The following is a 24,519-nucleotide window of genomic DNA, read 5'->3' as shown; positions in this document are numbered from 1 at the left end:
TACCACTGTAAATAAAGCTCAAAAATAAAAAAGCACAAATATGCAACCAGTAAGAGAAGATGTAAATGGCCATTCCTGCTGATCCCTAGGTCACTGCTACCTTCATGGAGTTTGAAGGGGGGTAGCCCAGGTGCCTGCTAGAAGCAGGTCTCATTAGCCCATGCAAATCAGGGTCATATCAATAAAACAAAAACAGAATTACCTGGAAAAACTCAGCAGGTCTGGCAGCCAATGCTGCCAGACCTGCTGAGTTTTTCCAGGTAATTCTGTTTTTGTTTTGGATTTCCAGCACCCGCAGTAGTTTTTTGTTTTCATATCAATAAAACCTTGATGAAAGTCTGAAACAGCAATGGGCAGAGGGTTGTGCCACACACACCAATTGATAATTGGCATAATGCAGTCTAACAACTAATCCTTAAGGAATCATTGCAGGACATTGAAAGACCACACAGGTGTAACAAAAAAAATGTTCTGAAACAAGTTTGCTTAATCAATCCTAGCCCCCTCCCCACCTCAACCCAGAAGGCCTTTCTGCTGCCTTAACCTGGCAGCATTGGATGGACCTCACCATGGATCCGCCTAATTTCGTCCCTCCCTCTGATTGGTGAGCAGCTTGTCAACAGGGTCTGATATCAAAAATGGCTTTGACCCCTGATTGTTTCAGTGGGGTGGATGGTGAGCTCAGTCTTGTCTGATAGAAGCAATCACTTGAAAATCAGCTTCAATGTCCTAGTGTCTTTTTATTGTTCAAGGATAATTCATTTTATTTTTGTACTGTATGTTTTAGTGATACTGTGCAAACTTCCTACTGTAGATAAAATTTTACAATAGAAACATGAGGTGAGTAGTTTAGTACAGAATTCTTTAAAGGCTTTATTCTTTGAAGCTGAATCCCATTTTGTTGCCGTTATTATTAATTTTGAGGGTATAAAGCACACCTTTTGCAGCATATCAAGAAAATGTGACTTTGAAGCTATCAAAGGGCACAGAGACATGAAATAACTAATTATAGAGCGTATATATAGGTTACCATGAAAGGGAGCATTAAACTTAGAGCTGATGTTCCAAACACATCTGGGATTTTGGCTCAGTTTAGATACAAACTGACAGGAATTCAGATATACTTAACATTAAAAGAACCACCTTGAACTTAATTGTTGAGACTGACAAGACCTTTGTCCTGCTCTCTCAGTATTGTACTGAAAAGCCTGTACCCGTGATAGTCAATATCCTGATGATGGGGGCAATGCATGGACGCTCTAATCACAGATTGCTACAGGCAGCTTCCAGAGAGAATCCTATGATGCACACCATCACAACTTCCCAAATGAGAATATACAGCTATGATAGTGAGTAGCAACATCTGGACTAAAACACAATCAATTATAAATAGAAGATGGAAAATGACAAAAAATTCGGACAATTTAATAAAAGAAATTAACTATATTTAAGATCCAAATGGTTCTCTCCAGAGCTGAACATTCCTGTTGATAGTAGATAGTATTTAAACAATATTTGGCAGGAACAAATCTGTATGGTAGGGTTGTTGCTACAGCAACTGTTATGGCTGGCACTTACGTGTCAGCTCAATATTAAACAAACCAAACTCTTAAGAACAAAAGGCAAAACAGTGCGGATGCTTCAAATCTGAAATACAAACAGGAAATGCCGCATGCGTCCAGCAGGTCAGAAAGCACCTGTGGAGAGAGAAACAGAGTTAACGTTTCATATTTGTAACCTCTCCACAGATACTGCCTGATCTATTGAGTATTTAGAGCACTTTCTGTTTATATATACTTGGGATGTTTGACTGGAGCTCTTTTATCAAGTTTCTGATCTTTGGTGTGTTTACTAATAGTTGGAGAGTGGAAGGAAGAGGGAGATGCATTTGTTAAACATTTGTTATTTTCCATAAGTAGCTCAACCAAGCAGCCCCACACACACGTTTGTATATGTGCATGCATGTATTTTTTATATATATATTATATATATGTATTCAGTAAATGTATTCAGGTGCCATTAAACAAAAGAAGCCTTTCTCAAAGTACTGTTGATTTAATTGTTGCATTCGAGTGCAAAATCTGTTGACAAATGCAGCTTTGTGGCAAGTGTCTTGTGCCTTTATGCATACCTTATGTCGTAAAAATTGTCCAATATAGAGTTAATTTCAGCATATGCTCATTTTGTTCTTTTCTGCTATGTACTGTACGCCAATGACTCTACATCTGAAATTGATTATAATGCTGAATTAAGTCCAAATCCAGAGAGGTTGCAATGTGCCCAGCTGTTGTTGGCTAAGTTTCAAACTGATGGATGGAAATCTTTGAGATACACTTGAAGTAACGTGATACTGTTTGGCTATCACAGCCACTCGGAAATGCAGTTTATGTAAGTGCTACTGAACTAAATAGACCCATTGAAAACCCACTTTCTTAATAACCTTGTGATTGAACTGCAAACGAGCAATGATCCCCAGACATGCTCCTGGACAGAGTGGTCTGAGTCTGAGGTTCTGAAGCAAACGTGGGAAAAACGAGCTGTAACCACTTTAACTAAGATGGGGTTTTTTCGAAGGTCGGAAGATAAAGATTATTTGACAAATATTAAAGTTTTAATATACATTGCTGTGACATTGATGTTCATAGCTGGAGATCGAGATGTAGATGCATTTCCTGCTTGGAGACCTCAGTTAGTAAGTATAAACCTTATTGATGTTAACCTTTTAGATACTGGAATTGAGTAAAACCTGTTTCTTATGTTTTCGATAGTATTTTGTCTAAAATTAAATTTGAATGATGTACAATGGATCAAGAAAGGTCCATCTCTGCAAACTGCATTCTCTAATTTAATAATCTAATTTAGCAATTCCACTTTTTTGCAGCAGCTGAAATTTATTTAGCACAGAAATAGTTACCATTCTCTTCATCTGTTTTTTCAACATTTGAAATAGTGAACGACATTAATCAGTCTTGGACAATCTGGATAATTTGACTTCTTTTGCTAACTTTCTGTTGACAGTTTTTTTTTCTCCTTGGCGCCTTTGCCTAATGAGCAGGGCTGTGCATTATTCCCTTGTTGAAAGTAAGTAAGAAATGGGAGCAGGAGTAGGCCATTCAGCCCCTCGAGCCTGCTCCACCATTCAGCATGATCTTGGAGAAACCTCTACCTTCTGCACTCTCCCCATATCCCTTAGTATCCAAAAACCTACCACTCTCTATCTTGAATATACTCGATGACTGAGTGTCCACAGCCATCTGGGGTAGAGAATTCCAAAGATTCATGACTCCCTGAATGAAGAAATTTCTCTTCTTCTTAGTTCTAAATGGATGACCCTTTATCCTGAGACTTACCCCTAGTTCTATACTCTCAGCATCTACCTTATCAAGCCCTCCAAGAATTTTATATGTTTCAATGAGATCACCTTTCATTCTTTTCAATCCACAGATGACATCAATCCATTTTACTCAATGGTTCCTTATAGGACTTTGATCCCACCAGCTCCTGTCAATATCATTCATGTAAAGTTGTACATCCTTGACCCAGGGAGACTTTGATTTTTTCCTCTTTCCCATGCAGATGTGTCAAAAATTCATTCACTTGTTCCCACTCTTAATGTCACAACTGAGCAAATTGTTGGAGCTGTGGGCTGACAAACCCCAGGTCCCAATGGACTTCATCCTAGGGTCTCAAAAGAAATGGCTAGTGAGATAATTGATGCATTGGTTTTAATTTTCCAAACTTGCCTACATTGAGGGAAGGTTCCATTAGATTGGAAAATAGCGAATGTAACTCCTTTATTCAAAAAGGGAAACAGAGAGAAAGCAGGAAACTACAGGCTAGTTAACGTAACATCTGTCATAGAGAAAATGTTAGAAGCTATTATTAAAGATCTTATTTGATGGGCATTTGGGGAAAAATCAGTATAATCGGGCAGCGTTAGCATTGTTTTGTGAAAGGGAAATCACGTTCAACCAATTTATTGGAGTCCTTTGAAGAGGTAATATATGCTGTGGATAAAGGGGAACCAGTGGATGTACTGTGCTTAGATTTCCAGAGGGATTTGATAAGATGCCACATCAAAGGTTATTGCGATAAATAAAGCTCATAGTATAAGGGGTAACCGATTGGCATGGATAGAAGATTGGCTAGCTGACAGGAAACAGATGGTAGGCATAAATGGGTCTTTTCCTGGTTGACAAGATGTAATGAGTGGTGTGCCACAGGGATTAGTGGTGGGGCCTCAACTTTTTATAATTTATACAGAGGACTTGGATAAAGGGACTGAGGGATGGTTGCTAAATTTGCTGATGACACAAAAATAGGAAAGTAAGATGTGAAGAGGACATGAGGCTACAAGGGATATGGATAGGTTAAGTGAGTGGCCAAAGATCTGGCAAATGGAGTATAATGCGGATAAGTGTGAAATTGTCCATTTTGGCAAGAAAAATAAAGAAGCATATTATCTAAACGGTGAGAAGATGCAGAGGGACCTGGGTGTCCTAGACTATGAATCACAAAAGCTAGTGTGCAGATACAGCAAGTAATTAGGAAATCTAATTGAATGTTATAATTTATTGCAAGAGGAATTGAATACAAAAATAGGGAGGTTATGCTTCAGTTATATAGGGCACACCTGGAGTACTGTGTACAGTATTGGTCTCCTTATTAAAGGAAAGATGTAAGCGTGTTGGAAGCAGTTCAGAGAAGGTTTACTAGACCAATACAGGAAATTGGCGGGTTGTCTTATGAGGAAAGGTTCGACAGGCTAGGCTTGCATCCACTGGAGTTTAGAAGAGTAAGAGGTGACTTGATTGAAACACAAGATCCTGAGGGGTCTTGACAGGGTGGATGTGGAAAGGATGTTTCCTCTTGTAGGAGAATCTAGAACTAGGGGGTCACTGTTTAAAAGAAGGGGTCACCTATTTAAGACGGAGATGAGGGGAGATTTTTTTCTTTGAGGATCATGAGTCTTTAGAACTCTCTTTCTCAAAAGGCAGTAGAAGCAGAGATTTTGAATATTTTTAAGGCAGAGCTAGATAGATTCTTGATAAGCAAGGGGTTGAAATGTTATCAGGGGTAGGTGGGAATGTGGAGTTGATGTTACAATCAGATCAGCCATGATTTTATTGAATGGCGGAGCAGTCTCGAAAGATGGAGTGGCCTACTCCCGCTAATTCAATCCGTATGTTCGTGTGTTCATATGTAACTGGATTTGGCCACATACGTAGAAAGTGACAGGTGTAAAATCCTAGTCAATCTGTAACTTAAAGTACAGTTGTGGTTGTGTGATGTGTCACCTAGCTGTAATTGTCACTCATTCGTTTCAGGTCATTTGTAATGAACATTTATTTGTTGTTAAAAATGCTTGTTATAACCATTGGAATTTGATTTTATTGAAATCTCTTGGCAGCAAATATGATGCCTGATAGGTCCAGTGACATAAGACAGCTATGGCCATCATTTTAACTCACTGTGCACTTTATTTCTGTTCTTGGCAGGTGCCAGCCTCGGCTGAGTGGGTAACACTCTTGCTTCTGAATTCAGAAGGTTGTGGGTTCAAGCCCCACTCCAGAGACTTGAACACATAACCCAGTGCAGTACTGAGGGAGTGTTGCACTGTTGGAGGTGGTGTCTTTTGGATGAGATGTGAAACTGAGGCCCCATCTGCCACCTCAGGTGAACATAAAATATTCCATGGTAGTGATTGGAGAAGAATCAGTGTCACTAAAACAAATTATCTGGTCATATGCTGTTTGTGGGAGATTGTTGTGCGCAAATTGGCTGTCACGTTTCCCTACATTACAACAGTGACTACACTTCAAAAAGCACATCGTTGGCTGTAAAGTTGAGATTGGCAGGTTTTTTTAATTCATTCAATGAATGTGGGCATCACTGGCTAGGCCAGCATTTATTGCCCATCCCTAATTGCCCGTGCGAAGGTGGTGGTGAGCTGCCTTCTTGAACTGCTGCATTCCATGCGTAGGTACACCCACAGTGATGTTAGGGAGGGAGTTCCAGAATTTTGACCCAGATTTTGACAGTGAAGGAACAGTGATATATTTCCAAGTCAGGATGGTGAGTGGCTTGGAGAACTACCAGGTGGTGGTGCTCCCATCTATCTGCTGCCCTTGTCCTTCTAGATGGTAGTGATCATGGATTTGGAAGGTGAGATGCAATATAAATGCAAGTCCTTTACTAAGGCTATAAAGAGCTTTACCAAACAGAACTCTTCTTTATGGAAGAAAAATTGAATAAACTCAACCCAATCCCAGATGGGGTGTACATTTCCTGCATGACTTGATATCTGTCCCGATGCCCTCCTTGTCCACATTGTCTTACTAATATTCCAGCTGAAAAAGTAGCACAGCAACACTGAGGACTTAAAAATAGATGATAGAATATAGAAAGAAGGCTGCAATACTCAGCACATCCTGAGAGCTCAAATGCTGATTATTAAACACTGTGCAGATTCAGGGTCATTTCCCCCATCCAAATGGTCACTATTTATGTTTTCCAGTGAGGCATTTGTCTAAACCTCAAATAATTCATATTGTTCTAATTATTGTGAATTAAGCTGAGAAAATGGTCTTTCTTTTTATTCCTTCAAACCCATTTCATGCAACAGGTTGTGTGAAAGTGAAGAGGTCCTTGGGGTGGGGTGGGTGGAGGTGGTTGGTGGGAGAAAACTCAGTTATACGAAGTATGTCAATGAATTCAATAATTTGGGTATTTCATTTCTTGGTGCAATTTTTCCAGTTAGTGTGTGGCCTAAGGTACTCTGAAACTGAGTGACAGACTGCACACCAGGGCAACACAGGGACCAGTTATACCCCATTAATCTGTAACTGTTGGGCTATATGTCAGGACTTAGGTAAAGCGGGTCTCCCCATGTCGATACTCTGTGGACTTGCACCAAAATACCAGTTAATGTTTTAATGTTCAATGGGATATTTTGCTTTTTTCTAGTGCTAGAATGGTAAAGTTTGAAATTTCTTCTGCACTAGTCGCAGTTCATGGGGGCCATGTACATCTTAACAGTGTTTAGTGGGTTGTCATATCCCTGGTACCCTTCTCTACTGTCACGAAAGTATAATGATTCTCATAATATTATTGCGATTTATTGTAAAAGTAGGTTAATAGTGATGTTTAGATAGTTTGTGTGTGAGTGTGTGTGTGTGGGATTTAATTGAATTGGAGACATCTGGTCTGGAGGCTTTGACTCATTAAAAGAAGCTCGGTTTGAAATGCTAAATACGTAAACATGGCTGAAGTCTTAGAAGGTGAGGAGAATTTGACATTTTTAGATAAATCAAATTTTTGAATTTCAAAGAGATGGTAGGATGTTACACTTAGCCAGAGAAGCTAGGCCAAGCACTGTGTTTATTTTTCCCAAATTTTTAATATTCATTCATGGGATGTGGACGTCAACCCTTAAATGCCTCAGAGGGCATTTAAGAGTCAACCTGGAATCACTTGTAGGTCAGACCAGGTAAGGACAGCAGATTCCCTTCCCTAAAGGACATTAGTGAACCAGATGGGTTTTTACGACAATTGACAATGGTTTCATGGTCATTATTAGACTTTTAATTCCAGATTTTTATTGAATTCAAATTCCACCATCTGCTGTGGCAGGATTTGAACCCGGGTCCCCAGAGCATTACCCTGGGTCTCTGGATTACTAATCCAGTGACAATTTGACAATGGCTACACCACTGCTGATAATCTTTTCATATTATTATATTATGAGAAAGTTAAAGTTCCAAAGACATATGGGAACAATGGGGTTTACATTAAAAGGGAGAAACATGTATAAAGAAGAATGAGGCTATGTGTCAGGGAAGGCATTGTAAGATCTACCAGAAGTATGAGAAGTCTCCAGTATTTGTGCATTAAGCTGCTGTCTACAGAAACCGAAGCTGGGAGAAACCACTTTGAATTCGGCTGTCCAGGGTATTGTGTTGGCTTGCCTGGATCTGTTTAAATCTATTTTTTTACCATTGCCTTAACGGGGGTGTAACTGGAAGCCAGATTAATTAAGGGTTTTAGGAGTAATTATTGTAGTCATTTGTAGACCTATGTATGTGCTTGAAATCTTTTCTTTTGTAATAAATATTTAATTTAGTTTTCTAAAAATCTCTGAAGCCTTGGTGGACTTATTACTGCTGAATTCAGGGCACGCACCTCAAAATAAATACAAATTGCAAAACCATTGTAATAGCAGGATCAAGTTTCCCTTGTGGATTCGATGCGCTGGCACACATCATCTGCCGCATCATAACACCAATCATATTGAGGCTATTAACCTCACAGAGATTTGTGATCCTACTTAGCATGACATAATATGTGTTTCACTCTGATGACCCCATACTGACTGCTTTATAAGAATTGTGCTCAATAGTCAAATTCTGTAAGCAACCAATGGCTTTTTCTTTTAGGAAGATATTGCACCTTCCAGCTTGCTGGTGTTTGATGTTCGCTCCGCAGTACAACATCAGGCGAGAAAGAAGAGGTACACATTAACTCCACAGATGCTGAAATGGGATCACTTCAACCTAACTTACCAGTAAGCATGAAGAGATATTGAACATAAATGTCCTGCATCTTTTTTTCCTGTGACGTTCTGAATCCAGAGAAAGCCATAAAGTGAATGTATGTCCCTTTTGTGATTCTGCAGGCATGAGTGTGATTTATGTGGATGTGTGTGCATGGAATTGCAGTGTAAGGAGAAATTAAGTTCCAAATTGCTCTGTGGTGAGATTATTTGACATTACACACTGTTAGGTTACTTATTGATACTCATTTTGAAGACAGAAGTTATGCTAACCCTCAGTCCCAGTATTTCTAGCTAAAACTATATTCATTTATTCCATGAATATTTTCAGTAATTAGCAGATTATTTTCCATTTACCATAATTCTCAAGTAGCCATTCTAAAACGCTCTTTAAACCTGCAATTTTTATTTTCCCCCAAACCTACCCTTTCCTTGATTGAGGAGAGAGAGTCAATTTACTGGCAGATCTCTGTTCACGTTGTGTGGTTTGGTGGTTAGGAATTGACCAAGAGGATCAGCAGGTGACTCACTCACCTCATCCGCTGGGGAAATACTATGGGCCAAGTCTTCCTCTGGACTTGGAGGAAACCCGACCTGCACGTTTTTACAGCTCGCAAACTGCACACCTGATCCATGTGTCACTTCACACACCATTTCTGTCTTTCACATCAGGTCCAGGTTCGCAGTGCAGTTTGTGAGCTGTACTGGAGTGTGAGAGGAGCATGGGTGTGGAAGCAGGCCAGTTAGGAGGCCTGTCTTGGTTCCTGAATACAGCAGCCCAGCTCCCAACAGTTGAAAGACTCCCTGAACGTCACCCCCTCCCCCACTTATTCCCCCATGCCAGCCTATGCCCCCTCAGGTCATCCATGCCATCTCTTTGCCCCCTGTATCCTTCATGCCCCCTCAGATCCCCCAGGCCACCTGGAGAGGGAGAATTAAAGAGTTGCTACAGTCACAAACCACAACTTCCATAGTTACGGCATTGCAAAGATGCACTGACTGTCCTGTCAATAATGTTACACCATTTTAGCTCACTAACAACATGCAGAAGGTTCAATTGGACTTGTCTGCGGTGAAGTTTATGGAAGCAGAATACTTCCCACTGTCTAAATCTTAAGTATCTGGGCTGACTGAATCTGCTTTCGACTGTTTATTGCCTGACCATCACTCAGCTGGTGGCAAATTCATCGGTTCATGAAAATCCACAAAATCCACATCCAATGAACTAATATTATTTCAGCTGATCCTTATTAATGGCATCAGAAAATAGACATTATCAGATTTATAATGACAGTCCTGATTATTTTTAGTTTCCTGCTAACTGGATCTAATAAGGTATTGCATTGTTGCTATTAGTCCATAATTGCACCTCATACACCGTACATGGGTAACCCCAAACAGTAATAACTCAAAACTATAAACCCTCACCCAGTATACATACTAAATAAAGAGCATTTGGTTCAGACACCATTGGCTTGTTTTCCCTGACATTGCTTTCTTTAGGAAAGCATTCAAGGATCCTGGTTATAAAATACATCTTTAAACCTCTGGAATCGGCACCAGAATGTTGGGTTTGTTGGCTGCACTGATATTTTTCAAATGGAGCTGAGAATTATTACAAGTAACTGCCTCATTTTTTATCCATTGTGCTTTCGCTGTGAATCACCTCCTTGCCACTGGTTGTGGCCAGTGTCAGCATTCAGCAATGTCCTTCCCCACAAATGCCCCCCACGTCGTGGGCCTATTTCAGTGAGCAGATGGTGATAAAGCTGTTACTGTGAATGAAGCTTTACCACCTCAGCAATACAGAAAGAAATAACCTGACCTCTCAAAGCCATTCCATTCCATTGCTATCTGTCCGTGTGAGGGAGGGTTTTGAAGGAGAAAATGTGGGGGAGGGGTTTGTGGGGGAGAGGCAGGGAGGGGTTTGAAGTGGAGAGATTTGAGGGTGAATATTTTGGGGAGGGGGAGGGAGGGGTTTGAAGGGAAGATGTGGAGGAGAGGTTTGAGGGGAAATATCTGGGGGAGAGAGTGGTTTGAAGGGGATGATGCGGGGGAGGGGTTTGAAGGGGATGATGCGGGGGAGGGGTTTGAGGGGGAATATGTAGGGGAGGGGTTTGAAGGGAAGATGTGGGGGAGGGTTTTGAGGGGGAATATGTGGGGGAGGGGTTTGAAGGGAAGATGTGGGGGAGGGGTTTGAAGGGAAGATGTGTGGGAGGGAGGGGTTTGAACGGGAAAGTGAAGGGTAGAGTCGTGGCTCCAGAAGAGACTAATATTAGAATGGAAGCACAAAGAGCAGGTTGCAGAATAGCTATAGGGAGATTAATGGGGCAACCTGTCTGAATAAAATCAGACTCTGACCATTTCACTCACTCTCTAATGTTTAAACTTATTTATTTCATTAATTTGTCAGAGGATAAAGTATTAAAACAAAACTGATTTTACTGTGATGCTTTTTAAAGAACTGAGGTTGGAGCTAAGTTAGCATCTTAGTGACTAAAGTTACAGCCTGGTTTGGAATTGAGCTAACAAAATCAATGCCAGGTTCAGTTTTCAGTCTGAGTAATCCAATGGCAGTAGTAGGGACAACAACAATAACTAGCACCTTTAACACCCTAAAACATCCCAAAACACTTTACAGGAGGGTTATTGAGCAAAATTTGACACCAAGCCACATATGGAGATATTTGCACAGATGACCTAAAGAGCCTAGGGCCCAGAGAATTGAAAGCTGAGTCACCAGTGGGGAAGTAATTAAACTGGGGATTTGCAAGAGGCCAGGATGAAAGGAAAGTAGAGATCTGGCAGTGTTACGCGACAATTGGCTGCAGGGGACTCAAAAAAAAGAAGAAATCAGCTACGTCTGATTACCATCTGCTAATTTTTGCTGAGGAGTGTGCATTTAGTGGATTTTGGATTGTACAGAATTGGGCTTAGCTGTGGTCGCCTTATGATGGCATAGTGTGCCAGCACAGTCGTATGAAGAATGCCAGCTTGGGTGAGGTACTGGATGCCTGCCAAACCACATGGAACCATGCTCCAGCGTGAATGAATGCCTTCAGGAAAGGAGTAAAGAAAGTTGGAGGAAATTAGAATTTGGACTGTTTTGAATTTCAAGGAGATTCAAATGCTGTCGAGACAGTGAACTGCAGTTCAGACTGTGCACACAGTTTAACCATTAGTTATTTAGCTTGATAGTCTGTCTGCATTTTTATCTTTTTGAGATGTCTGAGTCTGAACTCCCTTTGATGTGAAATTGATTGTTTTAGAAAAGCTTCCTTTTATACCACATGCAAGCAGGACGATGAGTTAGCATTCAGTTGTATCTTGGGTAGCAAATTACTTTATGTTCTCTTTTCAAAGATTTTCTCTAAATAACTCCTGATGTCTACAGCACTGTATGGTTTACCACACGGAGCTGCTCTGCTTTTCATGTAAGGTCCAGAAATTTCTTGGTTTGGCAAAACTCTCCCTTAGCAAGTCTTAGATGCAGTGTGATAGACGTAAAGAACAGTTATGTTCCTACTTAAATATCTGAGCTAATGTGTTTAAAAGAAACATAAAGCTGATTAAAAATACATGAATATTATCTGGGACAAAGTTGCCATTGCAGATTTTTGTTGTTTTCTTATTCTGGAACTTCATGGACTAGTTCACAAAGATTTTTAGAGTCAAGTTGTCCAGTAATGTTGCTTATATTCCCTAGTGGCTTCTAGTCACACTGTTACATTCCTAGGCTTAACTAGGAAACCAAGTTTCAGATCCTTACCTCCATTGGTGTATGTACATCAGATTTCTCAGTTGGGTGAGTTTAGTAGTTTGGCCTGGGCTGTGCAGAGGACAAAGCAAATTGCCAAACAAGTTTGAAATTATAAACAGTGAATGCAAAAGAAGGTACCAGCTGTGTGTACATGCTCTCTGTCCTGCTGTTTCTAGCTGCGCTTTTTCTGTTGTTGGATTGCTTTATTATGTCTTGTCTTCCTAGGAGACATGAAGTAAATGGAAACCAAGGACACACCTTCTCCCAAGACCATCAGTGAATTTTACATAAAAACACAAGAAATAGGAACAGGAGTGGGCCATTCGGCCCCTCGAGCCTGCTCCACCATTCAATAAGGTCATGGCTGATCTTGTGTTTCGATTTCCACATTCCCATCTAACCCCGATAATCTTAGATTCTTGTTAGGCAAGGGAATCAATCTACCTCTGCCTTAAAAATAATCAATGACCCCGTCTCCACCATCTTCTGAGGCAGAAAGTTCCAAAGTCGCACAACCCCCTGAGAGAAAAAATTTCTCCTCATCTGTGACCCCTAATTTTAAAACAGTGCCCCCTAGTTCTGGACTCACCCACAAGAGGAAACATCCTTTTGACATCTACCTTGTCAAGGCCGGTCAGGATCTTGTATACTTCAATCAAATCACCCCTCATTCTTTTAAACTGCAGTGGAAACAAGCCCAGTCTGTCCAACCCTTTCCTCATAAGACAACCCAATCATTCCAGGTATCAACCTAGTAAACCTCCTTTAAACCACCTCCAATGCATTTACATCCTTCCCTAAATAAAGAGACCAAAACTGCCCATAGTATTCGAGGTGCGGTCTCACCAATGCCCTGTATAAATGAAGCATAACATCCTTACTTTTATGTTCAATCCCTCTAGTAATAAAGGATAGCATTCCATTAGCCTTCTTAATGACTTGCTGTACCTGCATACTAACTTTTTGTGACTCATGTACTAGAACACCTAGATCCCTCTGCACTTCAGAATTATGCAGCCATTCTACATTTAAGTAATACTCTGTTTTTTTGTTCTTCCTGCCAAAGTGAACAACTTCACATTTTCCCACATTAAACTCCATTTGCCAGAACTTTGCCCACTCACTCAACCTATTTATATCCATCTGCAACCTCCTCATGACCTCTTCACAACATACTTTCTTATCTTTGTGTCATCTGCAAATTTAGCTGCCGTGTCTTCACTCCCCTCATCTAAGTCACTGATGTAAATCATAATTTTTGAGGCCCCAGTACAGACCCCAGTGGGGCTCCACTTGTCACATTCTGCCAATCAGAAAAACACCCATTTACGCATACTCTCTACTTTCTGCCAGCCAGCCAATCTTCTATCCGTGCTAATATGTTACTCACTACACCATGCACTTTTATTTTCCGTAATAATCTTTGATCAAATGCCTTCTGGAAATCCAAGTACAGTACGTTTACAGGCTCCCCTTTATCCACTGTGCATGTTACTCCTTCAAAAATCTCCAATAAATTGGTTAAACATGATCTCCCTATTGCCTTGAGCTCTTAGTGCCCAGCTATAACCTCCTTAATAATCAATTCTAGCAACTTCCCCATGACAGACGTCAAGCTAACTGGCCTATAGTTTCCTGTTTTCTGCCTCCCTCCCTTCTTGAACAGAGGGGTTATATTTGCTACTTTCCAATCTGATGGAACCTTTCCAGAATCTAGTGAATTTTGAAAAATTAACACTAGCGCAATGACTACCTCATTAGTCACCTCTTTTAAGACCCTAGGGTGTAGTCCACTGGGACCCGGAGACTTGCCAGCCCACAGCTCCATCAATTTGCTCAGTATTGTTTCCCTAGTGATTTCAATTTCACCAAGTTCCTCTCTCCCGTTCACCTCCTGATTTACAGCTATAACTGGAATGTTTTTTGTATCCACTATAGAGAACACAGAAGCAAAATATTTGTTCATTTCTTCTGCCATTTCATTATTATCTGCTATTAACTCTCCACTGTCACTCTCTGGAGTGTCACTCTCTAGAATATCAGCAAAGCAAGTGACAAAATGACTCTGGGTAAAATGTTAGTAAGTTAATAAAAGCTTCTATCAATAAGTGCAAAAAGAACCAAAGTACTGACATTAGCGGTTTTTATTTTATTTAATACTAAATGGTGAGAAAACCAAAGCCATTGCCTTTGGTCACAAAATCTGTTCCTTAGACACCAATGACTATCTAAAGCTGAACCAGACTGTTCACAACCTTAGTGTCATATCTGAACCCAAGATGAGCTCCTGGTCACTTAGGCGATTGCGAAGACTCCGACGTCGTCCGACTTCACCTCCTGTCTCAACTCATCTGCTGCTGAAACCCTCATCCATGCCTTTGTTACCTACAGACTTGACTTTTCCAATGTGGTCCTCGCTAACCTCCCACATTGACTTGAGGTCATCCAAATATCTGCTGCCTTTGTTCTAATTAGCAGCAAGTCCCACTCACCCATCATCCGCTGTGCTGGCTGACCAACATTGGTTCCCGGTCAAACAACATCTTGATTTTAACATTTTTATCCTTGTTTTAAAATCCCTCCATGACTCTGCACCTCTCTTTCTCTGTAATCTCATCTAGCGCTATCTAGCTCTGAGATCTCTTTTCTGCTCTGGCTTCTTGAGCATTCCTGATTTTCATCGCTCCACCATTAACAGCCTTAGGTTGCCTAATCCCTAAACTCAGGAATTCCTTCCCTAAACCTCTCTACCTCTTCCCTCCTTGAAGACCTCCTTGAAACCTGCCTCTCTGATCAAGCCTTGGGTCATCTGTCCTAATATCTCCTTATGTGGCTTGGTATCAAATGTTGTTTAATAATGCTCCTATGGAGCACCTTGAGATGTTTTACTGTGCTAAAAATGCTACATAAATACAAGTTGTTTTGATCTATTGTAAATTCCTCTCCCATTGAGACCTCATTCATTGGAGAGCAAGAGAAAGCAGATTGTGGCCTCCCTCCTGACTGCCAATGGCAAATGGGGGTGTGTGACAATATCTTAGTATTTCCCTCTGCCTCCACAAGGAACCTCAACATCAGATCAAAAGGAGGGGGAGTAGGCCAGTCAGCCCCCTTGAGCCTGCTCCGTCATTCAATAAGATTATGGCTGATCTGATTGTGGCCTCAACTCCACTTTCGTGCCTTCTCTGTGTGCACGCACCTGGTCCAGTTGACCAGTAACACTGTGTTAGCAAAGAAAACTTTTATTTTTAATTCATTCCTGGGATGCGGACATCACAGGCAAGGCCATCATTGATTACCCATTCCCTAACTGCTCTTGAGGAGATGGTGATGAACTGCCTTCTTGAACCACTGCAGATTTAGCAGTTTGGTAACGACTGAATGGCTTTCTAGGTTATTTCAGCGGGCAGTTAGGATTCAACCATATTGCTATGGATCTGGAGCCACACATCTGCCAGACCCAGGTAAGGATGGCAGATTTCTTTCCTAAAGGACCGGATGGATTTTTATGACAATGTGGCAGTTTCTTGAACCTTGTTACTGAATTCCAGTACTCTTTATTCCAGACTATTTCATTAATTGAAATCAAATGTCCAGTAACCGTGAGATTTGAACTCATGTCTCTGGATCATTAGTCCAGGCCTCTAAATAATATAACCCACTCAGCTACTGTGACAAAAATACCAAGCTGTAACTGTAAAAACATGGGAGTGAGCATCGTAATAAATTACCTACTGCCTTGCTCTGATTTGTTATTCCTTTTTATCTCAGCACTTGGGGGACACAGTACTCTTCTTAGTTAGATGTTCTGAAATGCATATTTTATACATAATACCATCATTCATTGAGAAGCCTGCTTGTTTGTAACCCGCTGTCAAACAAACTATAAAGTCTTTGTTATCTGTCCACGTTTTCTTAAAAAGAAACTGTAAATGTGATCTTGTGGAGGAATGCATAATGATATAAATTAAAATTACTTCAACTGATTGCAAATAAATTCTCCAGTTGTTTTTACTGGTTGTTTTTAGTTAAAGCTAATTAATTCTGTTGCATAAAAGAATTTGATTCTAAATCATTTGCATTCTTACAAAGTTTTCTGTGTGAATAGTGCAAGGAACTCAGTTCAAATAAATTATATGGCCCAGTTTGTTGCAACTTCTGTGCCAATGCAGCATGGCTTTCATAATGTGTTCTAGCAAATATTGCAAAATAACTGTGAACTGAAGACCACCATCTAATTCATTAGTCTGGCAAGCAACGCGAAGCTGTTCTCTTGAGGTTTGGAGGAGCTACAGTATGACTGCAATTGATGCAAAATAAGCCTTCTAAAATTTAATCTTAAAACTTCCTTCCCGCTCTACAGAGCCTTCATTTTTAAATCATGTGAATAATTAGAATGAAGATGCTACTCAGAAAATATAATTTGCTATCCTGTACTTATTTTTGACTTGACAAAGGTTTACCCATATGTGTGCTGGCTGGTGTCTGAATCTGCTCATTATGCTTGTAGGCTAATTTATCACTTGTCTGCTGATCTGTAAGAAGTGGCTCCTGGTAGATGGGAGTGTTTTCTCACAGGGGAGAAGAGCTCCAATTCTACTGTGTTAGCTCACTTAGAATGATGGCAATACCAAAGTCCTGGAGGTCTAAAGACAGCCTAAAACTACACTTATGTATCCAACATCATTGGCGAGATATTTGAGATGGTATTGTAGCAAACTGAAAAAAAGGGGCAATACTGTTAGTTCACCATTGAATATTTGACCTCCAACTACAAGCTGACAAGTTCAAATTGTTACTTTTGAATCACCAGACAGTGACATTCCAATTCCAAGGAAGCAGTGGAGGTCATTGTCCAATTCACACAGCTTAAACCATGGCATCGGCCAGGCTGATCAAAGTGCAGCATTGGAAGTGATGGGTAAAGTCTACCTCATAAAGCTCTTGCCCAGTTTTTCAAAGGAGAATATGTGGTGAAACTATACATAGTACATGACTTTTGTGTGCATTTTATTTGTAATATCAACCATGAATGAAGTTGCTTCCATTCACAGAATTCTGTCCTTTCCAAAGACCCTAAATGAAAAGGATACAGAAAAGGGAATCGCAGATGCTTTTCAAATGTGGAGTGAAGTTTCTCCTTTTAATTTCACTGAAGTTCCTGCAAATGTCAGTGCTGATATTAAAATAGGTGAGTTGGAGGTAGTAGATTTATTGGTGTCAAAAAAGACATAAAGACATTTAAGGTAGAAAGGAAGGAGATAATTGATAAACTAAACAAACTAACCACAGTTCAAATCCCTTCTGAAGGTACCAAACCTGATCTCCTCCTCCTCCTCCTCCTTCAAAAGCCTTCTCAAAGCTTCCCTCTTTGACCAGGCCTCCTGTCCCCTTCCCAGACTTCACTGTACAGTGTCTGATTTTGCCTTGTTTTATTTTGTTAAAGATGCAATGCTCACATTGGGTTGTTCAGAAGTGACTTGGCCATCTGGTCCAAATTCAATTCATTGAAACTGGAGAGGAAAAATGAAAAGATCTGAATTTAGTAGCAAAATGCAACCAAATCTAAGCATTTATTCCAAGTTGCAAGTCCAACTTCCGGACACAGCAGGATATGATTCAGAGAATTTGATGGGACACATTTGATCGTGAGATCCCTTTGAAACCTTTTCAATGGGATCAAAAGGATATGGATCCATTAATAATTTGTTTTTCTTCCTCATTGCTAGGATTTTATTCCATAAATCACACCGACTGCTGGGAAGTTCCTTCTCATCCCTGTTTTGATGGGATAACTGGAGAACTAGCACATGCGTTTTTTCCATCCCATGGAGAAATCCATTTTGATGATTTTGAACATTGGATATTGGGTAAAACTTACTTCAGTTGGAGGAAGGGTATGTGTTTTTAAAATTATTGTGTGAACAAAAGTGAAAAGTACTGAAATATTGTCCATCCGTTCTCCCTTATTCTGCTAATTACATACTTGAATCAATTACAACTTTTATTCTGTTTTAAGAAGTCAAAATATACACTCTGTCTGGTACATGTACCAGAACTTCCTTGCTTGTCCTGCTTTCTACCCTTAATTAGCACATTCTTTAGATAATATCACCACCTTCAACACCTCTTTGTCCTTTTGTCTGTGACATCTTTTGGTTATTTGCACCTATCACTGGCCCTCTATCCAGCTCTTCTTGTTCCCCCCCCCCACCAAAACCAGCTTATATTTCACCTCTCTTCTATTTTTACTTAGTTCTGTTAAAGGGTCATTCGGACTCGAAACGTTATCTGTGTTCCTCTTTGCAGATGCTGCCAGACCTGCTGGGTTTTTCCAGGTATTTTTGTTTCTTTATCAGAACTTCAGTTACTTCATTACGAAAGTGAACACAGCCTACGTATTGAAAGGTGTCCCACCAAATTTAAAAATGAGCATGAGATTTATACTGAAAATTCCTTCTTATAATTTTACTGTCAGTTTCCAAAAGCGAACACCCTTGAGAAGCCGCTGGTCTCTGTGGTTGAGGGATTGTTTACTTTACTGGATAAGCTGAATACCAAACCGCAAAAAGCTGCTAACAGCTCAGATTAGTCTTTTTGCTGAAATTGGAATTCTAGGAAACTTGGCTGTCTCAATGGCTAAATGAAGAACTGAACGAGACCAGAGTAGTCCGAGGATCAACCCTTGGTTTGTCCGGAGTAAGCTGATCTCAGCTAAATTGGCAATCAAGGTGCTTAAAAAAATATTTAACCACAGCAATCCTAGTCTGAGGGAGGGAAAATAGCAGCCAGGGTTCCTGCTCTTGATTGATTTTGAATAATTCCAGCTGGAAACTGGTTTGTTAACATAAAACTCACTTTAAGAACTAAACCTGAAGAACAGAATCTGGGAGTAAGTCTCCTATTTCTCGGTGGTTCTCGTTGTTTGTCATGTAAAATTTGTGTGATAAATTTTCAAGATTCCAAAATAGACGTCAATTTTATTTTATAACTATGATTCTGATTATGACTTACCTCTATTGCAGTGGTCTGGCTCACTGACCTGGTGCACATTGCAGCCCATGAGATTGGACACAGCCTTGGACTAATGCACTCACTGAACTCAAATTCACTTATGCACAAAAATGCTACACTAACACGAAAAGATAAAATCACTCGGGACGATATGTGGGGGATTTGGAGGCTGTATGGTAAGTCTTAATGTTGTGGCACTTTCCTCACCTATAAAAGTAACGATGTGAACAATGGCCGTATCATGTACTGGTTTGACACACATTTACAGTCCTGGCTCCCACATAGTGAGTTTGCCATCTTATCCGCAATGTCAGAGAAATAGAAATGGAGGCCATGCACTTCACTGAGGGAAAGTAGTAAAAAATTTGCATATAAATCATAGCAAGCATGTTTTCACATCTCCCATTACCCAATTATTCTATTCAGGTGAAACCTGCTGCTGTTATGAGACCTCCACCTCCAAACCCCAACCCCAACCCCTCATACTGTGGTCACTGGCATCCCAAGTGCAGAAGAAGAATCCTGGTGTTGAAGGCTTGTTGGGGATTAACTTGAGTCTTTCATTACTGGACAACAAATTAAACAACAGGGAATTTGAAAGTCACTAATAATGTACTGGAAATATTTAACAGCCATTTTTCCAAAGTCATTTCAGATCATACACACAAATTCGGCACTTTTAACGTTAACTAACATTAGTCAAACGACCTCCACGCTGTCCAACTTCTTAAAGGACAAGTGGCATATAGCCACATGAGATTGAACAATGGCTGGTATTTACATTGAATTTTTTTTAGCAAAATTAAGATAGTAAACTCTGCAATGATGGAAAAGCTGAGTGAAAATGTGAAGTTAATCTGCAGTTGAGTCTTCCAGTTGTTATGACGTGGCAGATGATGTGTGCCAGGTGAACCAAATCCACCAGGGAAACTTGGTCACACTATCACAACGGTTTTGCAATTTTTATTTATTATGAGAAGATGGGTGCACTGAATTCAGAAGAAATGAATCCACTAAGACTTTTAGACATTAAACTAAAGTATTTATTAACAAAATAAAAGATTTCAAGCACATACACAAGACTACAATTACTTAATACTATAATAATTCCTAAAATTCCTAATTGACCCGACTCCCAGTTACACACATCTTTAAGGCAACAGTCCAAAATAGATTTTAGATTTTTAAAAAACCAGCAAGTCAACACAATACCCAATTGACAGTGGAATTCCAAATGGCTTTCTCCAACTTTAGTTACTGGACACAACAGACTTATGCACAAATGGCTGGAGGCTTCTTCAAGGCTGTTTCACACACCTCTGTTAGATCTTACATGGCCCCCCAACATAGCCTTTCATTCTCTTTTATACATGTTTCTCTCTCTTTAATATGTAAATTCCATTGTTCCATATATCTTTGGAACTGTACCTTTCCCAAAATAGAAAAACTTTCATGTTGCCAATATTGTCAGTAACATTTGGGAAAAATAAACACACTGCTTAGCCTTGCTTATCTGGCTAGCTGTAAACATACTAACATCCCTTTGAAATCCACAATCCCTTCACTTATCTAAAAATGCAAGTTCCCATCACACCTTACATGCTAAGACAGCATCCATGTTTACTCATTAGCATTTCAAGCACATTTCTACACCTAGCTTCTTTTGATAATTTCAAGCTTGCAGTCTACCTGACTCCAAATGCAATTAAACCACACAGACAGAACCATCTACACTCACACCCATAAACCTACTTTACAATGAACCAGAAAAATATTATGAAAATTATTATACTTTTGTAACAGTTATTAAATTGGTTCCATCTGCTGCATTTTCAACTGAAGTAAGGAAAATTACGCCTCAGTGGATAAAATCTAGGATTCGGTGCTCACAACAGTTGCAGTCTCAAAGGAGCAAAGATACAGTTTACTGCAGTGTTAAAGCTCGAGCTTTGGGAGTACTAAAGATCTCCGCATATCCACCCACAGCTTCAGTGCGCTCTTAGCCTCATAGACTTTCGTTGGTTTGTGCAGCTTAACAGCACAATTGGTACCCTTGTGGTGATGGAGTGGTTTATCTGACTTACCTTAACTAAGCCTGTGTAACAGTGCACTATACTGGGCATCTTCAGTGCTCCCAAAATTGACACAAAATATGATAATCACTAATAAATCCAATAATAGATTCGAGAGAAACTTCTTTACCCTGAGAGTGGAACTCGCTACCACAAGTAGTTGAGGGGAAATAGCACAAGTACATAAGCACACGGGGAGAAAAGAATGAAAGGCTTTTACAATAGGATTACAACAACAGTAACTTAGCACCATTAATGTAATGAAATATCCCAAAGCGCTCAGAGGAGCATTATAAAACAAAGTATGACACTGAGCTCCACAAGGTGATGTTAGGTCAGATGACCAAAAGCTTGGTCAAAGAGATGGGTTTTAAGGAGCGTCTTAAAGGAAGAAAATGGGGTAGAAAGATGGAGAGGTGGAGGGAGGGAATTCCAGAGCTTGGGGCCTAGGCAGCTGAAGGCATGGTCACCAATGGTGGAATATTTATGGTTGGAAATGCACAAGAGGCTTGAATCAGAGGAGCACAGGTATCCCAGAGGGTTGTGGGGGGAGATTATAGAGATGGGGTGGGGAGGGCCATGGAGGGATGTGAAAACAAAGGTGACAGTTGTAAAATTAAGTGTTGCTGGACCTGGGGCTAATGTAGGTCAGCAAGTACAAGGCTGAGAGGGGAATGGGACTTTTTGCAAGTTAAGCCATGGGCAACAGAGTTCTGGATGATCTCAAATTTCCGGGGGTGGGGGGGTGGGTTGGTGGTGGTACAATGTGGGAGACCAGCTAAGAATGCATTGGAATAGTCGAGTTTGGAGGTAAGAAAGGCATGTGTGAGGGTTTCAGCAGCGGAAGAGCTGAGGCGGGGCGAAGTCGAGCGATGTTACGGAGGTGAAATAGGCAGTCTTAAGATGACACGAATATGAGGTTGGAAGCTCATCTCAGGATCTATGATGTCAAAGTTGCAAACAGACTGGCTTAATCTCAGACTGTTGCCAGGGAGAGGGATGGAGTCGGTAGGGAACGAGTTGGTAGGGAACAGAGTTTGGAGCAGGGACCAAAAACAATGGCTTCAGTCTTCCCGATATTTAATTGGAGGAAATTTCTGCTTGACCAGTGCTGGATGTCAGATAGCAGTCTGATAATTTAGCAACAATGGAGGAGTCTAGAGATGGTGGTGAAGTGGAGCTGAGTGTCATCAGCTTAAAGTGAAAATTAACACTGTGCCTTGGGGTGATGTCACCAAGAAGCAGCATGTAGAGCAGAAATAGGAGGGGGCCAAGGATGGATCTTTTGGCTATGATTAGATTGATAAGAATGGAATCATGTGAGAGCAATACCACCCAACTGGACAGCAGTAGTTAGGTGAAGAGAGATGGTAGGAGGTTTGTATAGAGCATTGTAACCAGCTTGGGCCTGTTGGACCAAATGACCAATTTCTGTGCTGTGCGTTCTATGTAAGTGATCTAAAGATGGAATTTGTGTTGTAAGCTTCTGTTTTTTTTTTCCTACGAAAAGTAACATTTTTAAATAATTCTGAGTATGCCAATTGAAAAAACATCACCCATGTTCCAGTTATTAAATATCAAATTATCACATTATCAACCTATTCTATCTAACCTACTTCCATGTTTTATAAAATATTATCTATGGCACAGCTTGTTATATCCACACACTGCTCAGGAGACATTGGGAATTTCCTGATCGAGAGGAAGGAAAGAAAATAAGCAAATTAACCTATGATAAATCATAAGGGGAGTGATTTTACAAAGGTGGGCATGGTTTAGTAGTTAAAAGTATAATCGCTAACCCAACGTATTCCTTCATTTTAAGGTTGCCTGGACAGACTTGATGAATGTCCTTCCTGGGCCCTCAAGGGTTTCTGTGGAAAACATCACACTTTAATGAAGAAGCATTGCCCATTTAGCTGTGACTTCTGCATAGGTACAATCGCATCCTTTGCCATTCACGCACCAGCTCTTTCCCTCTTTGGGTTTTTAATCTATGCTCAATGTAGTCACAGTTATTGCAGATTTGTGCTTTTTTCAACTCAAGGTTATGACATTGGGCACCATAAAATAATTATCCATTTACTGCGCATGATCAACTCTTTTCTGATCGTGAACTCTCAAGTTCCATATCAACAACTGATTTCTGTGCAGATAAAGATCTAATAATTAGTAATAAAGGAACCATTTTCCAGTAAAGGTTGTTGTGCATTGTATCTATCTTGCTGACTTCACCACAGTTATAAAGCATTCCACGTGTATATGCAGGTGGCTATTAGCAGCCTTTCACTGTTTTCTGAAGATAGAAAACTTCCATTCATCTCCTCCTTACTAAATAATTCGGGCCAGAATTTTGTCATTAAATGTTGAAATAAGACAACCCTCTGAGCATTTTCTGCAATTAAAACAGACACAGTGGTTACATTATCTCTTTGAATTGAAGCTTAAATTCTGAAGTGGAAGTGTGCAATATTATGGCAACATTCTTAGTAGAACGGCTGGGTTTGGGGTATCGCTACAAATAAGCCCAGAAAATTGACAGTCACATGCTCTCCCTGTTATTGAAAACACAATGGTTGTTCAACAACAACTTTTATTTGTGGAGCACCTTTAATGTAAAAAAAAAGCCCAAGGTGTTTCGCAGGAGGGTTATAAAGCAAAGCTTGACACTGAACCACATAAAGAGATATTAGGACAGATGACCAAAAGCTTGATCAAATGGACTTAAGGAGCGTCTTAAAGCAGGAAAGAGTGCTAGAGAAGTAGTGAAGCACAGGGAGTGAATTCCAGAGCCCAGGGCCTTGGCGGCTGCCAAGGTGTTGGCACCAATGATGCAGCGATTAAAATCAGCCATCCTCATGAGGCCAGAGGTAGATGAGTACAGATATTGCAAAGGTTTGTAGCACTGGAGGAGATTGCAGAGACAGGGAGGGGAGGTGGAGGGAATTGGAAACAAAAATGAGAATTTTAAAATTGAGATGTTGCTTAACTGGGAGCCAGTGCAGGTCAGCGAATGCAGGGGTCAGTGGGACTTGGGGTCAGTAAGGACACAGGGAGATGCATCTTGGATGGAGGGTGGAATGAGGGAGGCAACAAAAGCATGGATGAGTTTCAGCAGCTTC

The 24,519-nt window shown here is 40.4% G+C and overlaps 1 protein-coding gene across 1 annotated transcript in view; it reads left to right on the top strand.

Annotated features, from left to right (window-relative positions):
• The first annotated feature begins 2,309 nt into the window (after positions 1–2,309).
• The window catches only part of mmp23ba (matrix metallopeptidase 23ba), a 28,735-nt gene continuing 6,525 nt past the window's right edge, over positions 2,310–24,519 (top strand). The window contains exons 1-6 of the mRNA XM_078557744.1: positions 2,310–2,692; positions 8,436–8,563; positions 17,366–17,502; positions 18,041–18,208; positions 19,337–19,501; positions 23,223–23,333. Coding sequence (XP_078413870.1) covers positions 2,558–2,692; positions 8,436–8,563; positions 17,366–17,502; positions 18,041–18,208; positions 19,337–19,501; positions 23,223–23,333 — 844 coding nt within the window. The 5' untranslated portion in view covers positions 2,310–2,557. The remainder of the gene's footprint in view (positions 2,693–8,435; positions 8,564–17,365; positions 17,503–18,040; positions 18,209–19,336; positions 19,502–23,222; positions 23,334–24,519) is intronic.

Source organism: Cetorhinus maximus, chromosome 15, assembly GCF_964194155.1.
Source record: "Cetorhinus maximus chromosome 15, sCetMax3.hap1.1, whole genome shotgun sequence".
NCBI lineage: Eukaryota > Metazoa > Chordata > Chondrichthyes > Lamniformes > Cetorhinidae > Cetorhinus > Cetorhinus maximus.
This window is presented reverse-complemented; position numbering and strand designations above follow the sequence as displayed.